This window comes from Lissotriton helveticus, chromosome 2_1 (genome assembly GCF_964261635.1).
Source record: "Lissotriton helveticus chromosome 2_1, aLisHel1.1, whole genome shotgun sequence".
NCBI classification, from domain to species: domain Eukaryota; kingdom Metazoa; phylum Chordata; class Amphibia; order Caudata; family Salamandridae; genus Lissotriton; species Lissotriton helveticus.
This window is the reverse complement of record NC_136059.1, coordinates 367,440,374-367,463,146: the sequence shown is the minus strand read 5'-3', so window position 1 is coordinate 367,463,146 and position 22,773 is coordinate 367,440,374. Positions and strand designations below refer to the sequence as shown.

General features: G+C 43.3%; 1 protein-coding gene across 1 annotated transcript in view; it reads right to left on the bottom strand.

Annotated features, from left to right (window-relative positions):
• Positions 1 to 22,773, bottom strand: part of EGFLAM (EGF like, fibronectin type III and laminin G domains) — an 812,243-nt gene that overhangs the window by 636,163 nt on the left and 153,307 nt on the right. The window contains exon 2 of the mRNA XM_078674979.1: positions 12,740 to 12,849. Coding sequence (XP_078531105.1) covers positions 12,740 to 12,849 — 110 coding nt within the window. The remainder of the gene's footprint in view (positions 1 to 12,739; positions 12,850 to 22,773) is intronic.

Sequence of the window (22,773 nt, the reverse complement as noted above, 5' to 3'; positions counted from 1 at the left end):
CTCAATTTCCCGTCTAAACATTATAGAGTTCAATTGCACCTCAAGATTGCACTCCTCCAAGAGACACACCTTACTAAAATGGAGAGTAAAGTACTACAAAAACGTTGGTGGGGTAAAATATATGCCACTACATATGCCTCATTTGCTAAGGGGGTGCTGATTTGGGGTCTTATTGGGATCCCCTTTCTTCCCCGAGTAGAGATCATTGATCTAGAGTAGAGCTACACTGTACTGGGGAGCAAGTTGGATGGTAAGGACATCGCTTTTATTAATGTATACACCTCAAACACAGATCAACCCGAGTTTTTGTCCTCCATTGTACCACATGTCACTAAGGTACTGGAATTTGTGTTGCTGATGGGAAGGGATTTTAATTGCATAGCTGATGCCACTCTCGACAGATCTCATCCCTCCTCCCTGCCTCCCCGATTCATAAGTGCTCGACTTCTCCACAGTTGGAAAGCAGACTGGGGTCTTATCGACACTTGGAGGGCTCATAACCCACAGAGCGCTATCTACCCCTATTCCTCTGTCAAACACAACCGCCCTGTCCTCCTTGACGTGTTTTAATGCTCTGCCGTCTAAACTGGTCCTCTGGAGCATTGTATTACAAGCATAGTTGGGATTTGCGCTCAGTTGCACATGAAGATCGGAAGTGCAGAAGGGGTGGCACATTCACGACCAAACACAAGCATGGGATTTGATACTAAAGGACTGCCTATTTCTAGCTACTGTTGGCCGCCTACTCCCTGCCCCAGACGGTGAATCTTATGATGAGAATTGAGGCATCGTCCTTTGCCATGTGGGTCTCTTGCCACATATATACTGTATGTTGATACTCGATGACTACAAGGGAAACCCACTGTGCCCACCTCCTGGCCCCCACCATACTATACCCAGTACCACAGTGGTCCATCATAGAGGGACAGCCCAGTGGATACTTAGTTCTTGGTTTACCGCAATGACTTCTTTATTTATTAGTTACTGATTTTCCCCCTCTCCCCACACTTGCTCTTTTTGTACTCTTGAACTCAAAAGCACAATTTGCCTGTGTGGACTAGTTCCACAATATAACTTAATTGAATGTGTACTGTTTTTCCGTCATACCTACAGGCACTCCTTTCTGTACATTATTTTACTGTAATGATCTCAGTTCTTACTGCATTGAGAATTTGTATTACAACTCATTGTCCTCGACTACAACTGTAACCCGACTATTAAAATGTGTTTTAAACAAAAATAAAATAAAGTACAAGCTTCTTTGGATGCTGAATGAGCATCAACAAATTCCAAACATTCAATATTTAAATCAAAATTACAAATACATAACAAATTAAATTATTTCAGACTGTGATTGTCTTCAGATTTAAAGGCAGTCCAATGATATTGTTTTTCTTCAAAATAAGTTGATCACTTCATTACAATAGAAGATAATTTCATTATCATAAAAATCCATTATCACGACAGCCAACAATTGGTTCCAAGAGCACTTCTGGTTTACCAAGACTATTAATGAAAAGATATAAACGACCCATCTATAAAACTGCTTGCATCAACCAAGCACAAGAAACAAAGGAAGTCCAGATTCACCACATATAGGGTACTTACTCTTATTTTTTAGAACCTATGATAAGGAGCAGAACACAGCAGATGTAAAATAGTAGTGAGCTTCAATCAAGAGTACATTCTAAGAAGTCCAAGAAATTGAAATGATGATAGGATGTATAGTGAACGCTCATGATACGGTTTAGTAGTAGCCGAGTTGCAAAATTCTGAATCTATTTGATACACTAGATGGATTTCTTTGGGAGCCTAAAGTACAAGGAATTACAGTAGTCAATGTGAGATAAACTAATAATACAGACCACAGTCTGTGGTGAGCCCTCGGGCAGGAAATGCAGCATCTTTTAAAGCATCCATAAAAAATGAAAGTGTGAGGACCACCAACAAACGAAGTAAATGGATGAAGTTTTTCCATCAGAATATACAACTAAACCTAATAACCAACAATAATCAATAACCCCTGAATTAACCACTGACCCTGGGTTCTGGAGTAAAACGCTTCCCTTTTATAAAGCTCACCAGGGGTAGTATGTGCTATATGAAGCCAATTACAATGCAATACAATTAAAATACAATGATTTTAATTGTATTTCATTTTGCATTTAAATATATTTATTTTTTGTGTTTATATTAGCATACGTTGAAATAAATCATTTGAATCAAATGAATCATTTTCAATATGAACAGGTTCCAGGGTTCTTTCTAAAAAAACATTGCAATATACATTCTTTTATGTATTGAGACACAACTACATGTAATGTTTCTGTTACTTCAGCACCCTGATGATATGGCATAGTTTATTCTCATCTTGGCATTTTCAGTCCCTAATCTAGGTTCATAATATTAGGAAGCATGGCTGGTGACATATCTTGCCATGTGTGGGAGGGTGATGCTCCGCACCCCTTCACGCTGAGCTCTAAAACCCGCTCACGCTGAGTCTGTAGCTTTCTGGTGAGAGTGTTCACATGTGTGATGAAAACACTATAGGACAGATTTTTTAAAAATACACTCAATGCAGCGCAACACCCAAAGAAGCTACACTGCGTTGCGTGGCAGGGTGGGAGTAGGAGATCACCATATCTTCAGTAATATGGCACTCTCCTCCCCTCTCCCTATATCTAGCACTGATTTCAGCTGCCGAGCGCCACGCACACACCTTAGCGCCAAAGCGCTGGGATGTGAGCATGATTGTACCATAGGTTTTGTAAAGTAAATTCCCCCAAAAACATTTTGTGCATCACAGCGCAAATTGTTTGAAAATCTACCCCTATGTATCAGTGCCCATCAATGAACAAAATGTCCCAGCAGGCCATGAACTCCCATTTAGTCGAAGATGTGGTGGCCATATTGGATTTCTAGGCATAATTTTTCTCGAGCTCAACTGCATCTTTAGAAAGCAATCATGACACTATGTTGCTACAGCAGCCTGGACTTTGCTGTGCGGGTATATGATTTTTAAGCTAAGCCTTTCTGGGAAAATACACTTTTGAACATTTAACTTGAAAAACTCTTGAAATATTAACTTGAATTTTTCTCAAGAGTGTAATATTGTTGTTTACATTTAAGTTTATCCCGTGGTGGAACAGCAAAGAATCGTAAGTCCGAACTATGATACACACTCTATCTATTTGTAACTATGCATAAGGGGTTTGGAGGTATAATACTGTTCATAAAGGTTTCCCAGTTAGGGCTTGCAGTTTAGTAGTGTTGCTAATTACTTTGCAGTGGCACCCAAGTCAAGTAGAAACTAAAACTAATCTTCCACAAAAAGGTGCATAGGTACGAAGCTAGGGACAGTTGTCCTATTGCTAGGGAGAGGTGTTGAAGATATATTCAAGGTGCAATTATAATAGAGCAAGAGCCAAGTCGTGGTTCTGCTGTGCACAGGTCTGGGTAGAAAGAACTCAAATTTTTCAGGAAATGTTTCTCCTGGTATTAGTCTTAAGTGATAAAGCGTATCCAGATGTGTGTAGGAAGAAGGAAGACTGGGCTTTTGGTCTCCTATAACTCGTGTGAAAGTGTCTAGTGCCAGAACACTGTGCTGTCGCACCGATCCGAATTGTCATTTAGAACAAACACACATCAAAGACACGCACAAGATAAAGCTGCGGCAATTGAGCTGTTGATCACACACAACATATATTCAAGATACTCATCTCTTTCAGGAATAACAAGCTCTCCATCAAAGTATAGAGAGTTGGTTATATAGATGTGTATCCCAGGGGCGGGTCCTCACCTAAGGCGGGGGAGGGTCGCTCCACTGCTCTCAGAGCAGAGCAGCAAAAATAAAATGATAATAACGTTGTTATCGTTTTTATTTTTTGTAGCTGCGGGGCTGGGTTAGGGTAGGGCGGGGTGATGCCACACGGGGAGGAGTGGTGTGCACACTCCTCAAGTGCACATGACTTTTCGGCCAGCCCTCTTGGGCTGACCAAACAGTCATGCACACTTTGTATGCTGCATTACGCAGCCTGGTGAGGAACATGCAAAGCCTCGCTGTCCCCGCGTGAGCGTGAACCACGTGCTCAAACCAATCACAACGCTTCATTGCAGCACTGTAATTGGCTAAGGGGAGCCCAGGAGCCGGGTGCTAGCTGCTGCCCGTACTGCAGGAAGAAGGAAGCTGAACAAGACGGAGGAGAGGCTGCGGCCAGCAAACAGATAAGTGGTAGTTTTTAGGGCTCGCGAAACGAAAAGCCCTTGTGAGGGCGTTTTGAAAATGGACCTTGAAATTCCACACAGCTCGTGCGTGTGCATTTCAAGGTCCATTTTCATTGGGCTTTGGGTGCATGCTGTTTTTTAACAGAACACGCAATAGGCCATAGGCGGTCGCGTAGCTCCGCCTATGGACTATTGGTGTCTGTTACGCGCACCAAAGCCATATGTCTTCAATTACTGCGGCAGTCAGGCTGTGATAATTGAAGACATATGCCTGGCAGTGGCGCGCACGCACCACTCACGGGCTTTTTTTTTTGGATCCATTTCACGGCGAAGCGCTCAAGTCTTGTTTCAGTGTGTTGATGACTGCTTTATTCACACTGCTGGACATAGTGCGGGTGAATACTGGCCCAGTTGACTGGGAACTGCAGTTTCAAGACCAGCCTAAGTTTATCATGGTACCCACAGTAGTCAGACTTCAGTCCTGGAGGCTTAGGGGCACTAGTACACAGCTCGCTTCTCATAGAGTAGTGCTTTAAAGAAACACTTTTGAAACGGTTTACCCCCTTTCTCGGTTGTTTTTGTTGCGTGTTTATAGATACTTTCCCTGAACCCCTTTGACTGAGGGAGAGAACCTTTGCTTGCCGTACCCCCCCGGAACACAAAGATGCCCTTCAGGAGTATGTAATGGTGCCACCAATTAAGCCGGTAATTAACACCCTCGGAGACGGAAAATAGCTTCTGTTGACCATTTGTGCATGCATACCTGGCTCAGACAGGCGACAGCTGACACACAGGACCGCTATTCATGGCGGACAGGTCCACTGTGTCCTGCGGCACGTGCTGGGCCATGAAATGAATCCAGCGCAGTGTGCAGCATAAATCACCCTGGAACCTTCCTATCAACTTCCAGCATTCACCTCCCTCTCCCCGCCCCCCACTCTGGCCGTTTGTGGCATTACCTGAGCATGAAACACAAATGACATTTAGAGCAATAATAGATACTTCCTCCTCCTATACTCCCTGAAACGCCTCATTGAATCGGGATTCTCTATTGAATGTCAGCATGTGTTTAAACCTGTTCGTGGACACTACAGCTTGAATATTTGGACCTCCGGGTCCATTCCTAAATGCTGATTAGGGGCATCTACATTTCGATGGGAAAAAAATCGACTAGAAAGGCGGATTTGTTGATTTATTTATGTCAATAAATAAAAGCCTGTGTATGCCTGCTGACTAACGTGTGTGTGATGTTATTGTGTGTATGTGCACAAGAGAGAAGTACTCTGTTTAATCCGTGGGTAGCTTTATGCCCGTTAGGCTTTGAGCATCCCGGGTGTCTGGATCTCTGGGGTCCAGTGTGAGCACGGGTATCTCATGCCTGCATGTGTGCCTGTATCTGCGCGCAATATTGCGCGAGTACATGTCGCAGTCTTTCTCCATGTGTGGGTATTTGTATTCACGTTGCTCTTTCAGTGTTGGTGCTCTTGTGCTGGTTATTTTCATGTATTAATGCATAGTGTACTACCACGTGAGCACGCTATACACAAGCCAAGCCTATCGGCTTTGTCAATGAGTGTTTATTCACTTTGTTCACCAGACCCTCTCACCACACCCAGGACCCGCTGCCGAGCACCTCTTAGGGCCCGTCGGACTCAGGAGCTCGCCTCTCTCCTGCAGCGGTGCAACAGCCGCACAAATGCAGTCTTGGCAAAACTTTTTCCTGCTGCTGGCCAGAAATATGGAAAATGGACGCTTAGGAGAGTGCAGTTTCCTGCCCTGCCTGCCTGCGCTCGTGTGACGGGGAGCAGGGGGGTCAGTAACCCCTCCCAGATACCGCTTCCAAAGAAGGGGTACCTGCGCCAAGCTCTCCCTGAAAATGACTCTCTCTCGCTCTCTAACTCTAAATCTAATTTATACTTTTATGTCTGTTGCAGCTGAATAAAGATATTTGACTCACTCTGAACATCAAGGGGGGAGCACATACATACATTTCGCATATGTAAGTGATTTATCCATAATCACACAATGTTGAACCAAGCACTGAGGCCGGATTCAAATCCATGTCCCCAGGTTCCAAAGTCTACAGCTCTAGCCACTGGCACACCGCTCCTTCTACAGGAGTTCCTACCAGCCTATGACATCAGAGCACGGTTGGAGGTCACTACAATTCAAGCAGTATCACTCAGCTCTCAGGGAGATTCCAAACCTGTCTACACATTTGACACTGGTTTAAGTCCCACGTGACAGCAGTGGCATTTAAATCTTCTACAGCAAATGATGGATTGGGAGGTACCTCTGGAGCCCACTCTCACCACACCTTTTTCAAACATCGGCAACAGAGTCTTGTTTTTTATTTGTTGCTGGGCATGGTAGGCAGGTGGGATTCATTTTCCTCCATCAGCAGTCCATGGGCATATTTCGCTCCCAGACTGGAAACCTCAATTTGAATTAAATGCACTAATTACTAATGCGACAAATTGGCTAAATTGTGGAGACTATACACACACAGAACCAAACCCACACACACACAACCCCACACCACACAACCCCCCCACACACACAACCACAACCCCACACACACACAACCCCACACCACACGACCCCCCCCACACAACCACAACCCCACACAAACACACAACCCCCCACACACACGCAACCCCCCCCACACACACACACCACACACACAACCCCCCCACTGACCTCCCCACACACACAACCCCACACCCCCCCACTCACACAACCCCACACACAAACACACACACAACAACCCCACACACACAATCACACACCAGGATAGCAAAACATAGCATAGCATAACAAAACACAACAAAGCTTAGCACAGCATAACAAAACATAGCATAGCATAACAAAGCATAGCATAACAAAACACAACAAAACATAGCATAGCATAACAAAACCAAGCATAGCATAAAAAACACAATAAAACATAGCATAACAAAACATAGCAAAACACAACAAAACATAGCATAGCATAACAAAACACAACAAAGCTTAGCACAGCATAACAAAACATAGCATAGCATAACATAGCATAGCATAACAAAACACATCAAAACATAGCATAAAAAACAAAACCTAGCATAACAAAACAAAGCATAGCATGGCATAGCATAACAAAACACAACCACACACACAGCCACACAGACAACCACGCACACAACTACACACAACCACAAACACAACCACACTGTCAGTGCACACTTTCAACAGACACCACCAGCCGTCAGTGCACACTTTCACTGGGCACAAACACCACCAGCCGTCAGTGCAAGCTTCCACCAGGCACACCACCAGACATCAGTGCACGCTTCCATCAGGCACACACCACCAGACGTCAGTGCACGCTTTCACCAGGCACACACACACCACCCGCCATCAGTGCACGCTTTCACCAGGCACACACCACCAGCCGTCAGTGCGCGCTTTCACCAGGCACACACACCACCAGCCGTCAGTGCATGCTTCCACCAGGCACACACTCCACCAGCCGTCAGTGCACACTTCCACCAGGCACACACACCACCAGCCATCAGTGCACACATCAATTGTTAACGCAACCACAATTAACTATTGTAGCAATCGCAGTATGGTGCACTTTACTTTTAAACATATTCATCTAAAGCGCAGCATGCCACCATTGATACAAAAAAAATACACATTTTTTGGCCTTCAATTTATAGACTTTTGTTGCAATTGATGTTGCAATATTTAGCAATGCCAATAGCTCAAACTTAATTAATGCGAGACCTATTGCATCGCAAATGCTTGTTTTATTTTCCCTCCCACACGCCCTCCACCACCCGTCCCTGCCAGCTGCTACTCGTGTATCCACTCACTGTTACAATGAGATGCAGGAAGGAGTGTTATAGCCAGTCATTTAAGAAATGTCTCATTGCATTTAAAAGATACACTACGTCCTGCAGACCCTGGGTGACTAGCAGAAGGGGCATGTCAGAGTGGTGCGTTCCAGTATCTGTTTATTTTTTTATCTCATTACCCCTTCCCCGTATTCACCCCCGGCCCTCTTTTTGTTGTTTATGTTGTCATATGTGGAGGCGCTGAGATAGAAAAAAGTGCATGGCTCTGCTGGATCTTGAGTACAAGTTTAGTGCTGTCTGACAGCAAAAAAGTTTAATGCATAGGCTACACTGAACAGCTCTGTTTTCAAGCCCTTTTTGAAATGCAGATAGTAGGAGGTGTCCTTGAATTCTAAGGCAATGGGACTACACGGTAATGTATCATAGTTGATGTTGAAATGAATGCCAATGTGTATTATTACTACCTTAATAGGCTATTAGGCTTGACTGTGCTTAAACTCGAATTAAAATATTTAATAAACAGGAAACATACAACAGTAGAGTGGACTTTTGCAGGCACGCAAACAAATAATGGGTGGTCTGTTTTGAAAGTGATATGCAATCTTCAGATCCAGAAAGTCAAGTATTTCTACTTGTGCAGCACTTTATCTGTACAGATTTATTACCAAATGTATGTTTTCTGTCTACTCTTGGCAGTCTTTTTGTGTTCACCTGTTCTGTATTTGTGCAAAATGCAGCTAATGCTTCCCCTTTCCCCTAGATCGACCCCACTCTCATCGGACAGAGACAGGATCCAGTTTCATACTGTACAAATATATAATAATGTCATAGCCGGGAAAGGAGATGCCATCATTTGAAGAAGGGAACAGACATGAAAGTGGGGATAAACAGTCCTGTTTTAGTTCCCAATTTACTATTTACTGTAGCCAAAACAAATCATTGAACCTCTTGGCCCAAATACATAAACAATCATTAATAAACTTTCAAAAATACACTGTCCTTGCAACCTCTCTTTTTATCTAACTCTGTAAGTTGGTGAAACGCAGTATATATCCTATCAGGCTACCTTCTGCATTACCAACAAGACTTAGGGGGTCATTATGATGACGGCACCATAGTGGGGAAAGGGACCGCCCGCCATAAGGGCGGGGGTCCCAGGGGTGAGATTAGGATGTGCCCGCCCCAGTGGCAGGCACATCATGTATTTACAGCATTGTGGCGGGCGGTGCTCTCTGCACCGCCCGCCACAAAGCTGAAAATGATTTTCACCATTTGCATAATGAAAGCTGCAGGCACCGCGCGATGCCTGCCGCTTTCATTATGCAAATGCAGGGGGGAACCACAGGTACCCCCCCGTGTGCACCTCCCTACTGTCCTTCACTCTGGGGGCCCGCAGGGGGCCCCCAGAGTGAAGACCGCCTGCCTTTCCGTGGCGGCATTGACGCCACGGAAAGGCTTGCCTCACAGCCCATTGTAATATGGCGGGCGGTGTCTTACAGACACCGCCACCATGTTACAGGTTTTCCGCCGCAAGGCGACCAGGGCGGAAAACAGGCGGGCAGTGTTTTTCACCGCCGCCTTCCCCTCCGCCATCCTAATCTGGCGGAGGGGATTTGGGCTTGCGATGTCGGGCGGTTTGCTTCCGCCATGCCGGCGGTGGCCACCGCCAGCCTGGTGGAGGCAAACCGCCCGACATCGTAATGGACCCCTTAGAGTTGTAGACCTCTACTGTAAGCGCACTACCCTCACATGCTACCGCTCATCCATACCCAGTGTGAACGTTTTGGACCCGGCAAGGCACTATCATCCCATTCGCAGTTCAGCTGTAATGAGATCAATCTTTCCTTGTACAATTGATGCTGTTTTATAAAGTTGATGCATTAGGTTAAATAATTGGCACAGTTGTGAATCCATACATTACAGTCCTGTTCTTTTATTATTGTGCCTAAAGGTTGGAGCCTTTTATAAATAGACATATCAAGCCTGGCAATGAGCTTTACCTAAAACACTACCATAAATAACATAGAATAGTTAACAATACCAAGAAAATCATGTAAATATCACTGTATATGGAATTTAACAAATCTTAGCTTGGCTTGGAGGAGTGACATAAGAAAGACATGACCATGGGCAAGAACAACATCTATAAAACCAGTTACTTATAGATGAAATGTTCATACTACTTGTTAGATCTGACATCCTTGGTATGGTTCTGCTCTAAGTTTTTGCCTTCAACCTACTGTTTGCTGACTTCATTTTTGCTGGATTTAGGACTCTGTGCACTTTGCTACTGCTAATCAACGCTAAAGTGCTTCTGCTTTTGCCTTAAAACTGGTAGCATTGATTTAGACCGAATTGGCCTATTTAATTTACTTGTAAGTCCGTAGTTAGGGGGTAATACATGTGCCCAGCACCTGTAAATTAAAGCTACTAGTGGGCCTGCAGCACTGATTGTGCCACCCACTTAAGCATCTCTTTAAACATGTCTCCGGCCTACTATTGCAGCCTGTGCATGCTGTTTTATAAACGTGCATGCTGACTTGGCAAAATAATCCTTTTGCCAGACCCAAACCTTCCTTTTTAATGCATATAAGTCACCCCTAGTGGAGGCCATGAACAGTCCAGAGGGCAAGGGAGCAGTGCATTTAAAAAGTTGGACTTTTAAGTTTTACATGTCCTAAATTCTCTACTGCAAAGCCTATCTCTCCCAGAGGATAGCATCGGGGCTACCTTATCACATTTAATAGGCTGTAACTTTCAAGTAGGAACAGGTAGACAGATCACGTTTGGTGCCTAAAGAATTGTATTTAAAAGCCCTCTTTAATGGTAAAGTCAGATTTTTCAATAACATTCTGAAAATTCCACTTTTAGAAAGTTGTAATTTTCATTCCCTAACCATGTGGTGCCTTCAGCCTGAACCTGGATCATAAGACTAGGTGTAACTGCCATTTGGTATTTGTGCATTGCTCGTAGACAGTGAGACAAAGGGAGGATAGGTGGTGGCAGGATGGGCCACTCTGAGTTAACGAGGGGAGAGCTGTCACCTATCACACTCGCGCATCACAAAGGCCCTGCCTGTGCACCCTCCAAGGGTTTGACTCTGGTGACTCCAGACAAGCTGGGGCCAGGACATGGAGGAAGGGGATACCTGACGAGTCAGTGGAAACCTCTAGAAGCTTCCTTCACATCAAAGTGGTTATCAGATATTAATATTGAACATCAGCACTGAACTATTTAGTACACTTCTGGAACTGTGGACTAGGCCAGGAAGAAGGGCTGCTGGGCTGTTGAAAGGACTGACATTCTGCTGGGCTGCTACTATACTGACCTGCTGCTATCTTGCCTAGTTGAGAAGGATTGGACCTGTATTTATCATTCCAGGACCCCAGATTGACTCCAAGGGCTAGTTGACTTTCCTCCTGATGAGAATACTCAGGGACATAACAGGCTTATGATAACCTAGAACCCAGCACCTTGGCTCTGTCCTCTGTGAGTCTTGCCCTCCCACATGGTGCGACCGTAGTTCTGAACCCCTGGAAATGGGCTTGAAGGTGCTCTGCCAGCCCATCTGTGGATCCAGCAGAACCAATGCATCTCCTCTGCAGTGCAGTGCATCTCCCGCAGAACAGTGGCATGCCTCTGCTGTTCAATGCCTCACGTGCGGATCTGCTGCTGCGTCATGCATCTATATGCCAGGACAGCGATTTGCATAGCACAAGCCATTGGAACTGCTGCTGCAGGAGATATCTCCACACAAGGACATCACATCGCTCAAAGTAGCCCATCAGAACTGCCGCTGCATGATGCATTTCTATGCAAGGTCATCGCCTAGCACTTCACGGCTTCCTTGAACCACCACTGAGCAATGCATCTCCTCACCTGGACCTCACATCGCCTCTGCTGCGTGACATATTCTTGATGCATGGTTCCATGTTTCTTCACAACTAGGTTTTAAGGTACTCTTGTTCAGCAGCTCTGAGTGAGTCTCTGCAGCCTTCACATCACAGTCAGTCTTTGTCAAAGTCACTTTTTCCTGATCCACCACGACCAGATAACCACAGTTGGTGTTTTTTATGCTTTTTGGCGCTATTTTCCATTAAGTCTTACAAATTACACAGAAAGTACATAGCTACAGTTCTATTGATTGGATTTTTTTTGTTCTGATCTTGATTTATTTATTAAAATGTAATCTATTATTCTAAATTGGTGTGAGATTCTTCTTGTATTGTGTTGTCACTCTATCACTATTTGAAGTCCTGCATAAATACTTTGCCCATTGCCTCTACGTAAATCTTGACTGATCTGTGCCAAGCTACAGAGGGTTGAGCAAGGTAGGGTGTGCCTGTGACTTCACCCTGACAAGGATTGTGGTTCCTGTTTGAATAGGGTTTCACCGCCCTCAACCAGTAACTCATTTTTTTACACCCCTCCCTGTGGATAAATGAGTTTAAACAACAGAATTGCTTTAAATAAATACATTTTCATTCTGTACACAGCCTCTGCGGAAGATAAGTAATTTTAGGCACGTAGGGACACAATATACTAAGAGCTTTCAGGAATCTGGCAAAAGTCTGGACAATGTAGAAACAGAGGAAAGCAAAGAAGCAGTCAAAATCGGAAAGCCTAGAAAAACACACAGTCACTATAATTCCAATAACAAAACAAATGCTACTTACTGTGTATCCAGTAATAGTATTTGCATGTTGCTTCGGCATCCTCCATTGCACACTGAGGGCTGTGCAATTCACTGCGTCAAGCTGTACATCTAAGGGTGGTCCTGGTCTATCTGTCTCAAGACATAAGAAGAGTGCATTAAGAACTTCAGGCATGTTGTAAAGAGTTAATCATGAGCTAGAAAAAATATATGATGTAGACTAAGCCAATTTATTTTTTATTTAATCACAAGTTAATTTTTTTGCTTTTATCCATAGCCTACTTGAGTCTCATCTAATTCTATATGGGATTACTGTCATTATTACTACATTCTGTAGGAAATATCCCTTTTCTGCATGGGCACACCCCAGATGTTTTGCTTTTGCTGGATCTAATTTTCTGTTGGCTGGCTTTAGAACTCAGTGCACTTTACCATTGCTAACCAGTACTAAAGTGTCTGTACCCCCTCTAAGCAGGGTTGAATTGACATACTCCTAATTGGCATATTTAACTTACTTGCATATCAGCCCCTTGTATGGTACAAAATGTACCTAGAGTCTGGAAGTTAAATTCCACTAGTGGATTGCGGCAACTATTGTGCCATTCACTATGTTGGCAGTGCAAACATTGCTTCAGACTTATTATTGAAGCCTGACTGTAACAGTGTCAAACATGTACTGCAACCTGTAAAAAAATGTTGACTGGTAAAGCCTATTAAATATTAATAAGTCACTCCTATGTAGGCCTTATACCCCAGAAGGCAGGGTTCATGGTATTTAAAAGTAGGACATGCAGAAATTTCAAGTTAACTTGTCCTTATAATGACTAGCACCCGAAGGCTATTTTCACTGTAGAAAGGCTGACTGGCACATAGAGAAACACTGGGAAGCAATATTAAATAATTATTCTGTGTCTCTAAATGTAATGCAATGGCGAAGTCAGATCTGCAATAAATATTAAGGAAAGGTAACCTTTAGAAAATTACCTTTCACATGCCTGAACCCTCAGAAGGCTAATTAGCATAAGTCCCTGCAAGCTCTCAGCCTGTGCTCAGCCTTCCATAGCTGCACAGAGTTGCGCAATCAATGTAGTTATTTCAAACATGTAGAGGATTATTCTCAGCTCAAGACACACAAACAACAAGCCTGACAAGGGTTTCGTTAATAAGGTGCATTATCCAAATTCTCTGCAATTATCAGTATTACATTCTATACAAAGTGCAAATGAGTGCTCTTGTGAGTGTGTGAATTTATAAAATATACATATAAGACACTGTACAGCCCAGGTTCAATAAATAACTGTAATAGAAAACAGATAGCTTATCATCGCAAGCTTTGAAAATCACATTGGATATATGAACCAAGGGAAAGATGTCGACCTATCAACCCAGGTTCTCCTCAGGGCTAAGTTATTTGGCTTAGAACCACTGGCATTGTAATGAGTCCTGTGTATACTGACGTTGATTGATCTAGAGTTTGGCCAAGCTAAGGAATTGTCTGAGCAGGGCCTACAGGAGTCCACTCTGTGACAGGATCATCACTGTGATCCTGCTTCAATATGAGAACGAGTGTGACCCACCAGGTGTCACAACGATTCTGTTCCAATATGCGATCATTGTAACCCAGCAGGTGTCACAAGGTTTCTGCTCAATTCTATGTGGATGGGCTCAACAATTGTTTTTTATAAATTAAAGAATAATAAATAATATAAAATAATGGACAAATTGAAAATAAAAAAAAATTATAAAATAAAATATGACTGACATATATCTGTCACCTAGGTCAGATTGACAGTAGGATGTATACCAGTATTTGAAGATTAGGGCCAGTGCTGGAACAACCTTTTCGTAGTGATGGGCTCAACAATTACCGCTGCAACTGAGTGTCATCAACAAGATTCTTCTTAGTGAGTAACTGGAGGCAGAATTCTCTCATCACCTCCTGCAGAGAATAGATATCTTGTGCGGGCATTCTTTTTGACATTACTGTGTAAGGTTGTGCTTGACAGACAGTTCTGTCAAGCCACATACAACATTTGGGGCATACTTCAAAGGCAGAGACCAGGATACCAAAACAATTCCTGTGGATCTTCTGTCTGGATGCTGAATGATCCTTCTTTTGTCCTACCAGACTTCTGTATCTGGGTTTGTTGTGGGTACAGTGACTGATTCAAATGAGACCTTAGGATTAGATGTGGGAGGGAACTAGAATTGCCATGCTAGACTTCCCACACACACACACACACAGTCTTCAGAGCCCAAGTTTAGTGTGGCTGAAGACTGTCACCATCTTAGATTTGCCCTGACACATTGAATTTTGGACCTGTTTGCAGTAAGGCAAACAGGTACTATTGAAAAAGTGGGTAGGTTTGGCCCTGGGAACTTTTACCCAAACGGTTAGGGTGTGCCCAGGAGTCCCTCCACTTCTAAGTGGTTCCGACATAAATGTGCACCTCTAGGCCTCTAATTTTTAACACTTTTTAGACCAGCAGAAGATTAGAAGAGAACTGAACCTGCTGTCTGTGACCTCATAGGAGTCCGGAAGGACTGGACCCAGTCATAGAAGAGGGCTCTAAAGGTCAGTTGACTGACCTGTGTGGCTATAGGAAAAGAAGCTGCAAGAGGCTTTTCCTCAAAGTACTCAGGAAACTGGACCTGCGCTAGACTCTGCTGTTAGCCTCTGTCTGAGAACCCTGTGAGTCACTATTTACCTCCCCTGAGGTCCTAGGAGTTTTAGAAGACTAATTCAGAAAGTAAAATCTTTGACCAGGATGAACCTGGCTGTTGTATCGAACATGTGCTCCATCGTGGTCGACTTTGAATTGTGCATAGGTCCCGTTCCACAGCGACCATTGATTATGATTGGCACAGTGTTCTTTTGGTGCTATTTTTACACAAATATAATCGGTTTCCATTTTTGTAATTTTAGTGTTATTTTGTTTATTAAAGTTTACTATATATTTATAATGCCGTTTTCTTGTTTTGTTTGGCATTTGGACTTTATTACTGTTTTGGTACAGCATAAATACTTCGCACGTTGCCCAAAATGAATACTGTCAGCTATGTGCTATTTCTACGAGGGGGGGTTCGGTTCAGATTAATTGAGTACCTGAGAGGGCTCACCCTAATAAAGGTTGTGAATATTCATTTGAGGGCAATTGCCCACCTCAAATAATAACCCATGTTCTTACATTATGTGGTTGTTCACCCTTCTCATAAATGTAATTTGTTTTCCTTTATCCATATGCCCTATCACTGTTAGGCAGTTTTGGCACATCTTGGAAATGTTACGTTGTCAATTATCTATTGGACTCACATAATCATTCTCCACCTCCAAATCTTCTCCTCGTAGTTCAATTCATGCAATAAGCAGTAAACAATAAATACACCATGTGTTCTTGAAAGAAAAGGGTGGTGTTCATAGTTTAGTAGCGGGAGGACATCCACCAAAATCTTCCCGATTTGGAGTGTATGCCCAGGTATACATTGTAAATATGGAGGAGAGAACATCAACCAATTTGTGGATGTCCCTGGAAAAAGAGTATTTTTATGTTTAAGTCTAATGCCACAATATTTTGAAAAAGATAATAAACTGAAATACTTTATTTTTATGAGAGTAAGGTGAGATAAATGTACATTTACTGCAAAAAAGGGAAAGGATATACACCGAAATGAAAAAAGGTGCCACATTCACTGAGTGACACTAAGCATTCATGTTTTATAAGCTTTTGATCTGCTTGTATCTCTTGTTGCAAATGTGGTCATATCATTATTAATATTAGCACAGAGTAGTGATACCTCATCCATAGTTCAGAATAATATGCAGTTTCGTATAATGTAAAAGTATAAAATGTGTCACTCTCTGCCGCATAATCCCAGCAGGTCTTCCTTTAACAGCGGATATGGCTCCAGCATGTGAGTGAAGGCCAAATTTTAGACTGCCATCGGACATGCAATGCAAGTGACAAGCAAAGCATATACCTACTGCATTGGAGACATTCTGCAACTTAAACTCTGTACAAAACAAATATATTTATCTGCACAACAAATAACTAATAATTTCAACAAGCCAGTTGTTTAAATGAAAGGTACATAACTGAGATGCCCAGCTAAAATCTAGTTTTAAAGTTTAAAGACACAGGCTTTGCCAAAGACGTCAGAGCTCTTGTTTCTAAGGGCATCTCAAACTGCCTATTTCCCTATTATTCAGGCACTTTTCAAGTAATAAGATGCAAGGTTCAAAAATGGAACCAGGGGTGTAGTGCTTTCATAAGGCTGGGGTCGAGTACTCTTTTATGCCTCTTTAGTGTGCTAGATCTTTATTTTACCTGCATTTTAAAAGTATTTCTGAACACTGTCAGAAATAACCATCTGGATACCTAATATAGCATTACGCCCAGCTACTCACGGTTCTACATTTTGTTAAAGGGCCTGAGTCTGAGTTATAGGCCCGAGCAACAGGTGAGAGCATGTAACAAGCAAAAAGGTCTTTAACTATCGCTATGGCCCGAGCAGACGTGCTATAGTGCTATTAAAACATTCCATCCCCTGAGGGCAGAATGTTCTAAATGAAAGAAGGAGAAACAGAAAAACACAATCAATCAATAGGGGGAGGGAGAGTACTGATCCATTCAGTCTCCTTAGGATTAATCACTAAATCAAGGGGGGGAAAGGATCACTTGTCCTGCATAACTAGGGTATGCAGGTCGATGGGTGGTGTCTCCCAAGTAAAAAACCCTCATGCACGTGTGAAATTGTATCTCGTAGCGGTATATGTTGTCTCCCCGCTCTTATTAACACGTGTGTGCATAATCATAGGGTTAGTATTTATGCACCCTCAACCTGGAGGTTTTTACCCATAGTTAAAACAGTAGTGATCGTGAATGGTGAGTGATAAGTGTTAAAGGGAAATTTAAAATACCTAAACGAACAGACTGAAACTTTAATTAGTCTGGGTTCGGGTAGACAAAATTGTAGGTGTGCTGTTATGGAAAAGTTAGGAATCAAATCGCACGAATATGGTGAATTTTAAAAAAGACGGTCGACATGTTTCAGCCTCAATTGCTTCGAAAGGTCAGTTTGGCTTTCTTCAGGACCAGTGCTGGGTAGTGAATACAGTGAAAAAAATGAAAAAAGGTATTTTGACCTGTTCCATTAGTCTGTGGGAGGTTGCATTGTACCTCACAAAGTAGCAAGTTGTGCTTCCTTCGGGTCGGCGGCACTGAAAGGAGTACCTCACTAGGTCTCTTCTCTTTCGGCGCAGCTTGTGCTGTCTCTGCCTGTCTCAACCCGGACTTCAGGTGGTATTCCTTTCAGTGCCGGGGAGACAACATATACCGCTACGAGATACAATTTCACATGTGCATGAGGGTTTTTTACTTGGGAGACACCCCACATCGACCTGCATACCCTAGTTATGCAGGACAAGTGATCCTTTCCCCCCCTTGATTTAGTGAAACAGAAAGACAAACATTGGCATGTTGGAGCAGAAGGTTTATACCACTTATTTTTGGTCCAGAATCATCGAGCCAGATGTACGACCAGTTTTATCGAAAACCTACATGGCCATGTACAAACAATATTTTGCGACTCGCAAATAATTGCGACTCGCAAAATAGTCATTTGAGACTCACTATTAGGAAGGGGCCTCCCCTGCTTAATAGCGACTCTCTAGCTATGTATGAATGTTTTGTGACCGCAAGTGCGGTTGCAAATCACTCGCAATGTACTACCCTTTTCAAAAGGGTGGTAATGGAGTCACAAATAGGTAGGGGTCCCTAGGAGGCCCCTTAGCCTTTGTGACTGGCTCTAAAAACCTTTTTTAAGGGCAGGCAGTGGTCCCAGGGGTTTAACTTTTTTTTTTAATGCATCTTGTTTTCCTTTAAGGAAAACTGGTGCATTAAACATTTTAAAAAACTGCTTTATTGACAAGCAGTCCAAGACATGGAGCTCTGCTGAGCCCAGCAGGCCACCATCCCTGGGAGGGCCAGCCTTTCCCAATAGAGTCACAAATTGAGAGTGGCTCAATAATATTCATGAGCCTCGCATGTTGCTACCCTATTGGGAATCGCAATCAGTGTCTCTGACACTGTTGTACATTCCAAATTGCGACTCACAATTGAGCACAAATTGCGAGTCGCAATTTGGAATAGTCGTACATCTGGCCTCTTTAGCACAGCTCTCAACATTCCAATGTTCTAATTGATTTTAGTTCCAAGATATTTTGTCTGAGTCAGAAGAGTGTAGAACACCTTAGAATAATAATTTGCTCTCATTTTCACCTTTTCAAACCGATGCAAAACAGTTACTATTACCCAGTTTAGTGGTTCTCGATTTAATATCGCGGAAGAAAGGAAGGATGTCGTGGCCAGCTGGGATTTGAACTGGAGACCTGGATGCAGCCCATTGTATTGTATTGTATTGTATTGTAATTGCATTTATATAGTGCTTACTACCCCTGACGAGGCGTCAAAGTGCTTATTTTGGCGAGTAGCACGCTACTCCAGGACCCATAGAGGATTAGTGTTGAATTAGTATGGTAAAACATGCAAGTACATTTTAAGTGGTGGATAGGTTAGTCAGTTAATTGGATTTGGAATGATAGCAGAAGGACAGAGGAGGACTAAGGTTTGTATTTATATAGCACTTATTGACGCTCGCTATTCAGGAAGCCTACAAAGGATTAGTGGTGAATTAATATGGTGAAATATGAAGTAATTTCAGTGGTGGATATTAGTCAGTTACTTGGAGTGAGAAGGATAGCGGAGGGATAAAAGGGGAAGAAAGATTTGCATTCATATAGCACTTGTTACCCCTGATGGGTGTTGAAGCTCCTTTCGGCCAACTTGTATCGAACAGAATCGAATAGGGTGGTGGCTGGCGCAGCAGTGTTTTTTTTCTAAAAGAAACCCAATGGAATGGCAGAGAAAAGCTACGTTTTTCGAAATCTTTGTGCAGCTGCTGAAACAGTCTTTTTAGAGCTGCCCAGAACAGAGAAGATTGGATTTCAGAACACAATTTAGTTGAGTTTCAGAATCTAATGTAATTTATTTATAATGAATGACCTGATCAATGGTAGATTACATTGAGCTATCGTTCTTCAATATAGGCACTGACAAAGCCGAATAAAAATAGGATTGAATGTTTGTTTTTCCTGGTCAAAGATTGAGTCTCAGCACATATTGCCAATTTCAGACCCCACAGCCCATTCTAAAGTCCCTGCCCGGTAATGGAGTCGTGCCTTGCCGTGCTGTGTTATTCTATTAGAAGCGCTTCAGGTCTGACAGCGGCAGGCTCGATACCGTGACTTGGTTCTAATCACCGGTCCTACTGCATTCCTAAAAGGAAATGCTCTTCAAAGGCATTTATTCCTCCTTTAAATTCTTTTAAGTGGCAAAGACATGGAGTTATAAACTGCAAGCTAGTCTCAGGAATAAATCTGCTCCCTTCAGGGTGGCAGGATTATTCGTTAGCGGCCCGAAGGCTGTTTCTGTGAGCGGCGTCATTCAAGGTGCACCAGGTTTATCCCTTTAGACTGTGTGACCTTGGCTGCAATACCAATATATGGAGCTCTGGTTTCTGCTAATTCATTAAAGGAAAAATAAACAAGCAGCACATGGTGCATTCTTGCTATGGTTCAGATTCACAATTTTCACAGTATAGGATGCCCATAGCACCTCATCACCCCAACTCCAACTCCAATAGTCTCTGGCAGGAGGCAGGTTGGGGAAGGGGGATGAAATGCTCTTGCTGCTGCAGACACACGATCAGAAGACAGAGAGGATTTCCTTTTACAAACCGTGGATCAGAGGCTGAAAATCTAATGCAGGTGAAATATCCGAGTAGATTTAACTTGTCTTGTCAAACCTAAAACAAAAAAATAACAATCGCCGTTTTGTCAATGTAACATGCAGCATATAACATGAGCACACCATGGACTACAATCATATATAATATTTCCACTGTTGATTAAAGATGGGGTAAAGATGAGCGATAAACAATACTGCAGGAAGGATCAGAGATCACACGTCTTACTAATAACCTTAATTTTTAAACAGTGTTTTTTTTTTTGTAAAATGGTACTTAGCTTGCAGTAGCTTTGTGGAATTTTAGTTCGTGTACTGAACATCATCTACGCCATCTTGCAGACTCACGTATGAACATACACGACAGCCATTTTAGGTACCATGGTCTCCCTGTTCACGATCGCCCGTCAGCACACTTCCCTGAACCTTGCAAGCCTTCCCCGCGCACCCTGGCTGCCCCCGCACTCACATGCACAAGTCATGAACCCTCCCTTCCCATGATTCTGTCTCAGGGAATCACACCCCGCGCCTGACCAACACCTCCTTTCCGTCCATGAATACCCCTCCTTTGATGACCCCTTCCTCTGAGCCCGACTGCCTGTACGAACCGCTGGTCATCCCTTAGCCCGAGGATACAGTTTATTGCCCACTACTGTATGCACTCGGCTTTCCTGAAAGGAGCCACTATTGATCATGACCTCCCCACCCCCTGAGATTCGATCAGGCGCACACATTCCAAAGGAATCGGCAGAACACTCGGCTGCGTGATAGCCCCCTCCCAATCATATGGGGGGAAAGGGCCTCTATGGTTGTCATGTGTTGGAATAGGCCGGAACTGGGGGGGTGCCGGGGATGTCGTTCTCATACTTCACAATGTCCTTGTTGTAATAAAGAACGTTCACATGTCTTAAACCAGTGTATAAAAGAGCAGGTCTCAGAGAGGCTGAGAGAGCACCTCAAGACGATACCTTGTTGTCCGATCTGATGTGTTCTACTCCGTCGGAATAAAACTTGTTTCCTGTCTTCCTGTCTCCAGCGCCTGCCTCTTTATTGGATAATTTCGTATGGTATTAGAGGCGTTTTACGCCGGGCAAATTTAACTTAGGAAACATCAACTGAAATCGCCTGACCATTTTGAATTGATCTTTATCAATTGGCGTCCCAAACGCGGGGCCCATCAGCGACACGTGGATCCAGTGGGAGAGGTCCCGACGACAGAGTGAACGACTGCAACGATTGTGAGAGCTCCTGTCCGATAGACCCTCGTCTGACAGCCGATCATCTGAACTTCACTGATTCCGAGCAGACCTCCCCCGAGTGATCTACGGTCCTGACTGGGAACCACCAGGTGTGCCGCGATAGCAACAGAGAGTAGAGGACGATCGGGCGCTGGAAGCGGAAGACGAGAAACTGTCCATGCGGTCCGGGTAAGGTCGTGACACACGACAAATTGCGAAATTGATTGTTTGAAAATACTAGTATTACTTATTTTATTGTCTCTGAGAGATTCTCTATTTGCAAACAAGCACAGAATCGCCATACTCTGTTTAGTCTTTGCAGATAGTGAAGGATAGGTAACGCAGACTTTTGTCCTCCATTGTAATCTGCCGTGCCTATTTTTCTCCCCATTGATTGATTGTTTGATCGAACATTGAATTGTTCGAAGTTGGTTCTCTTAAGGATCTTCTCTGCCTGCAAACGGGGAAGAATAGGAATATTCTCTCTCCCTTTGCCGATAGTGAAGGGTAGGTAACGCAAGGTTTTAACCCGTCATGCCTATTTCATTCCTCATTGATTGATTGTTTGTCCAAACATTGACTGTTTGGAATTGGTTCTTTCTGGAGGTATTCTCTATTTGCAAATAGCGTAGAATAGAATATTCTGTCCAGTCTTTGCAAGTAGTGAAAAGATAGGTAGTGCAGGCTTTTGCCCCCCATTGTATTCCGTCATGCCTATCTTCTCCCCATTGGTTAATAGTTGGGTCAACCCGGACCGCTTATTAGAGATGAACCATCCAGCTCCACTGGAAGGCACCCCTAATAAGGACATGTTTACTAAGCAAGGACTAGTCGTTATAGCTTATAGTAAGTTATGGCATAAATATACAAAAAAGGATCCTGAAAGTCAGTGGCCACTGATAGGTTCTTTTGATGAAAATAAAATAAAAACACTAGAAGCAGCTGTAAAAATAAATAAGGCAACGCCCACTATGCTCGATAGTATTGGCATGTGGCGCAAAGAAGCAGAACAGCAA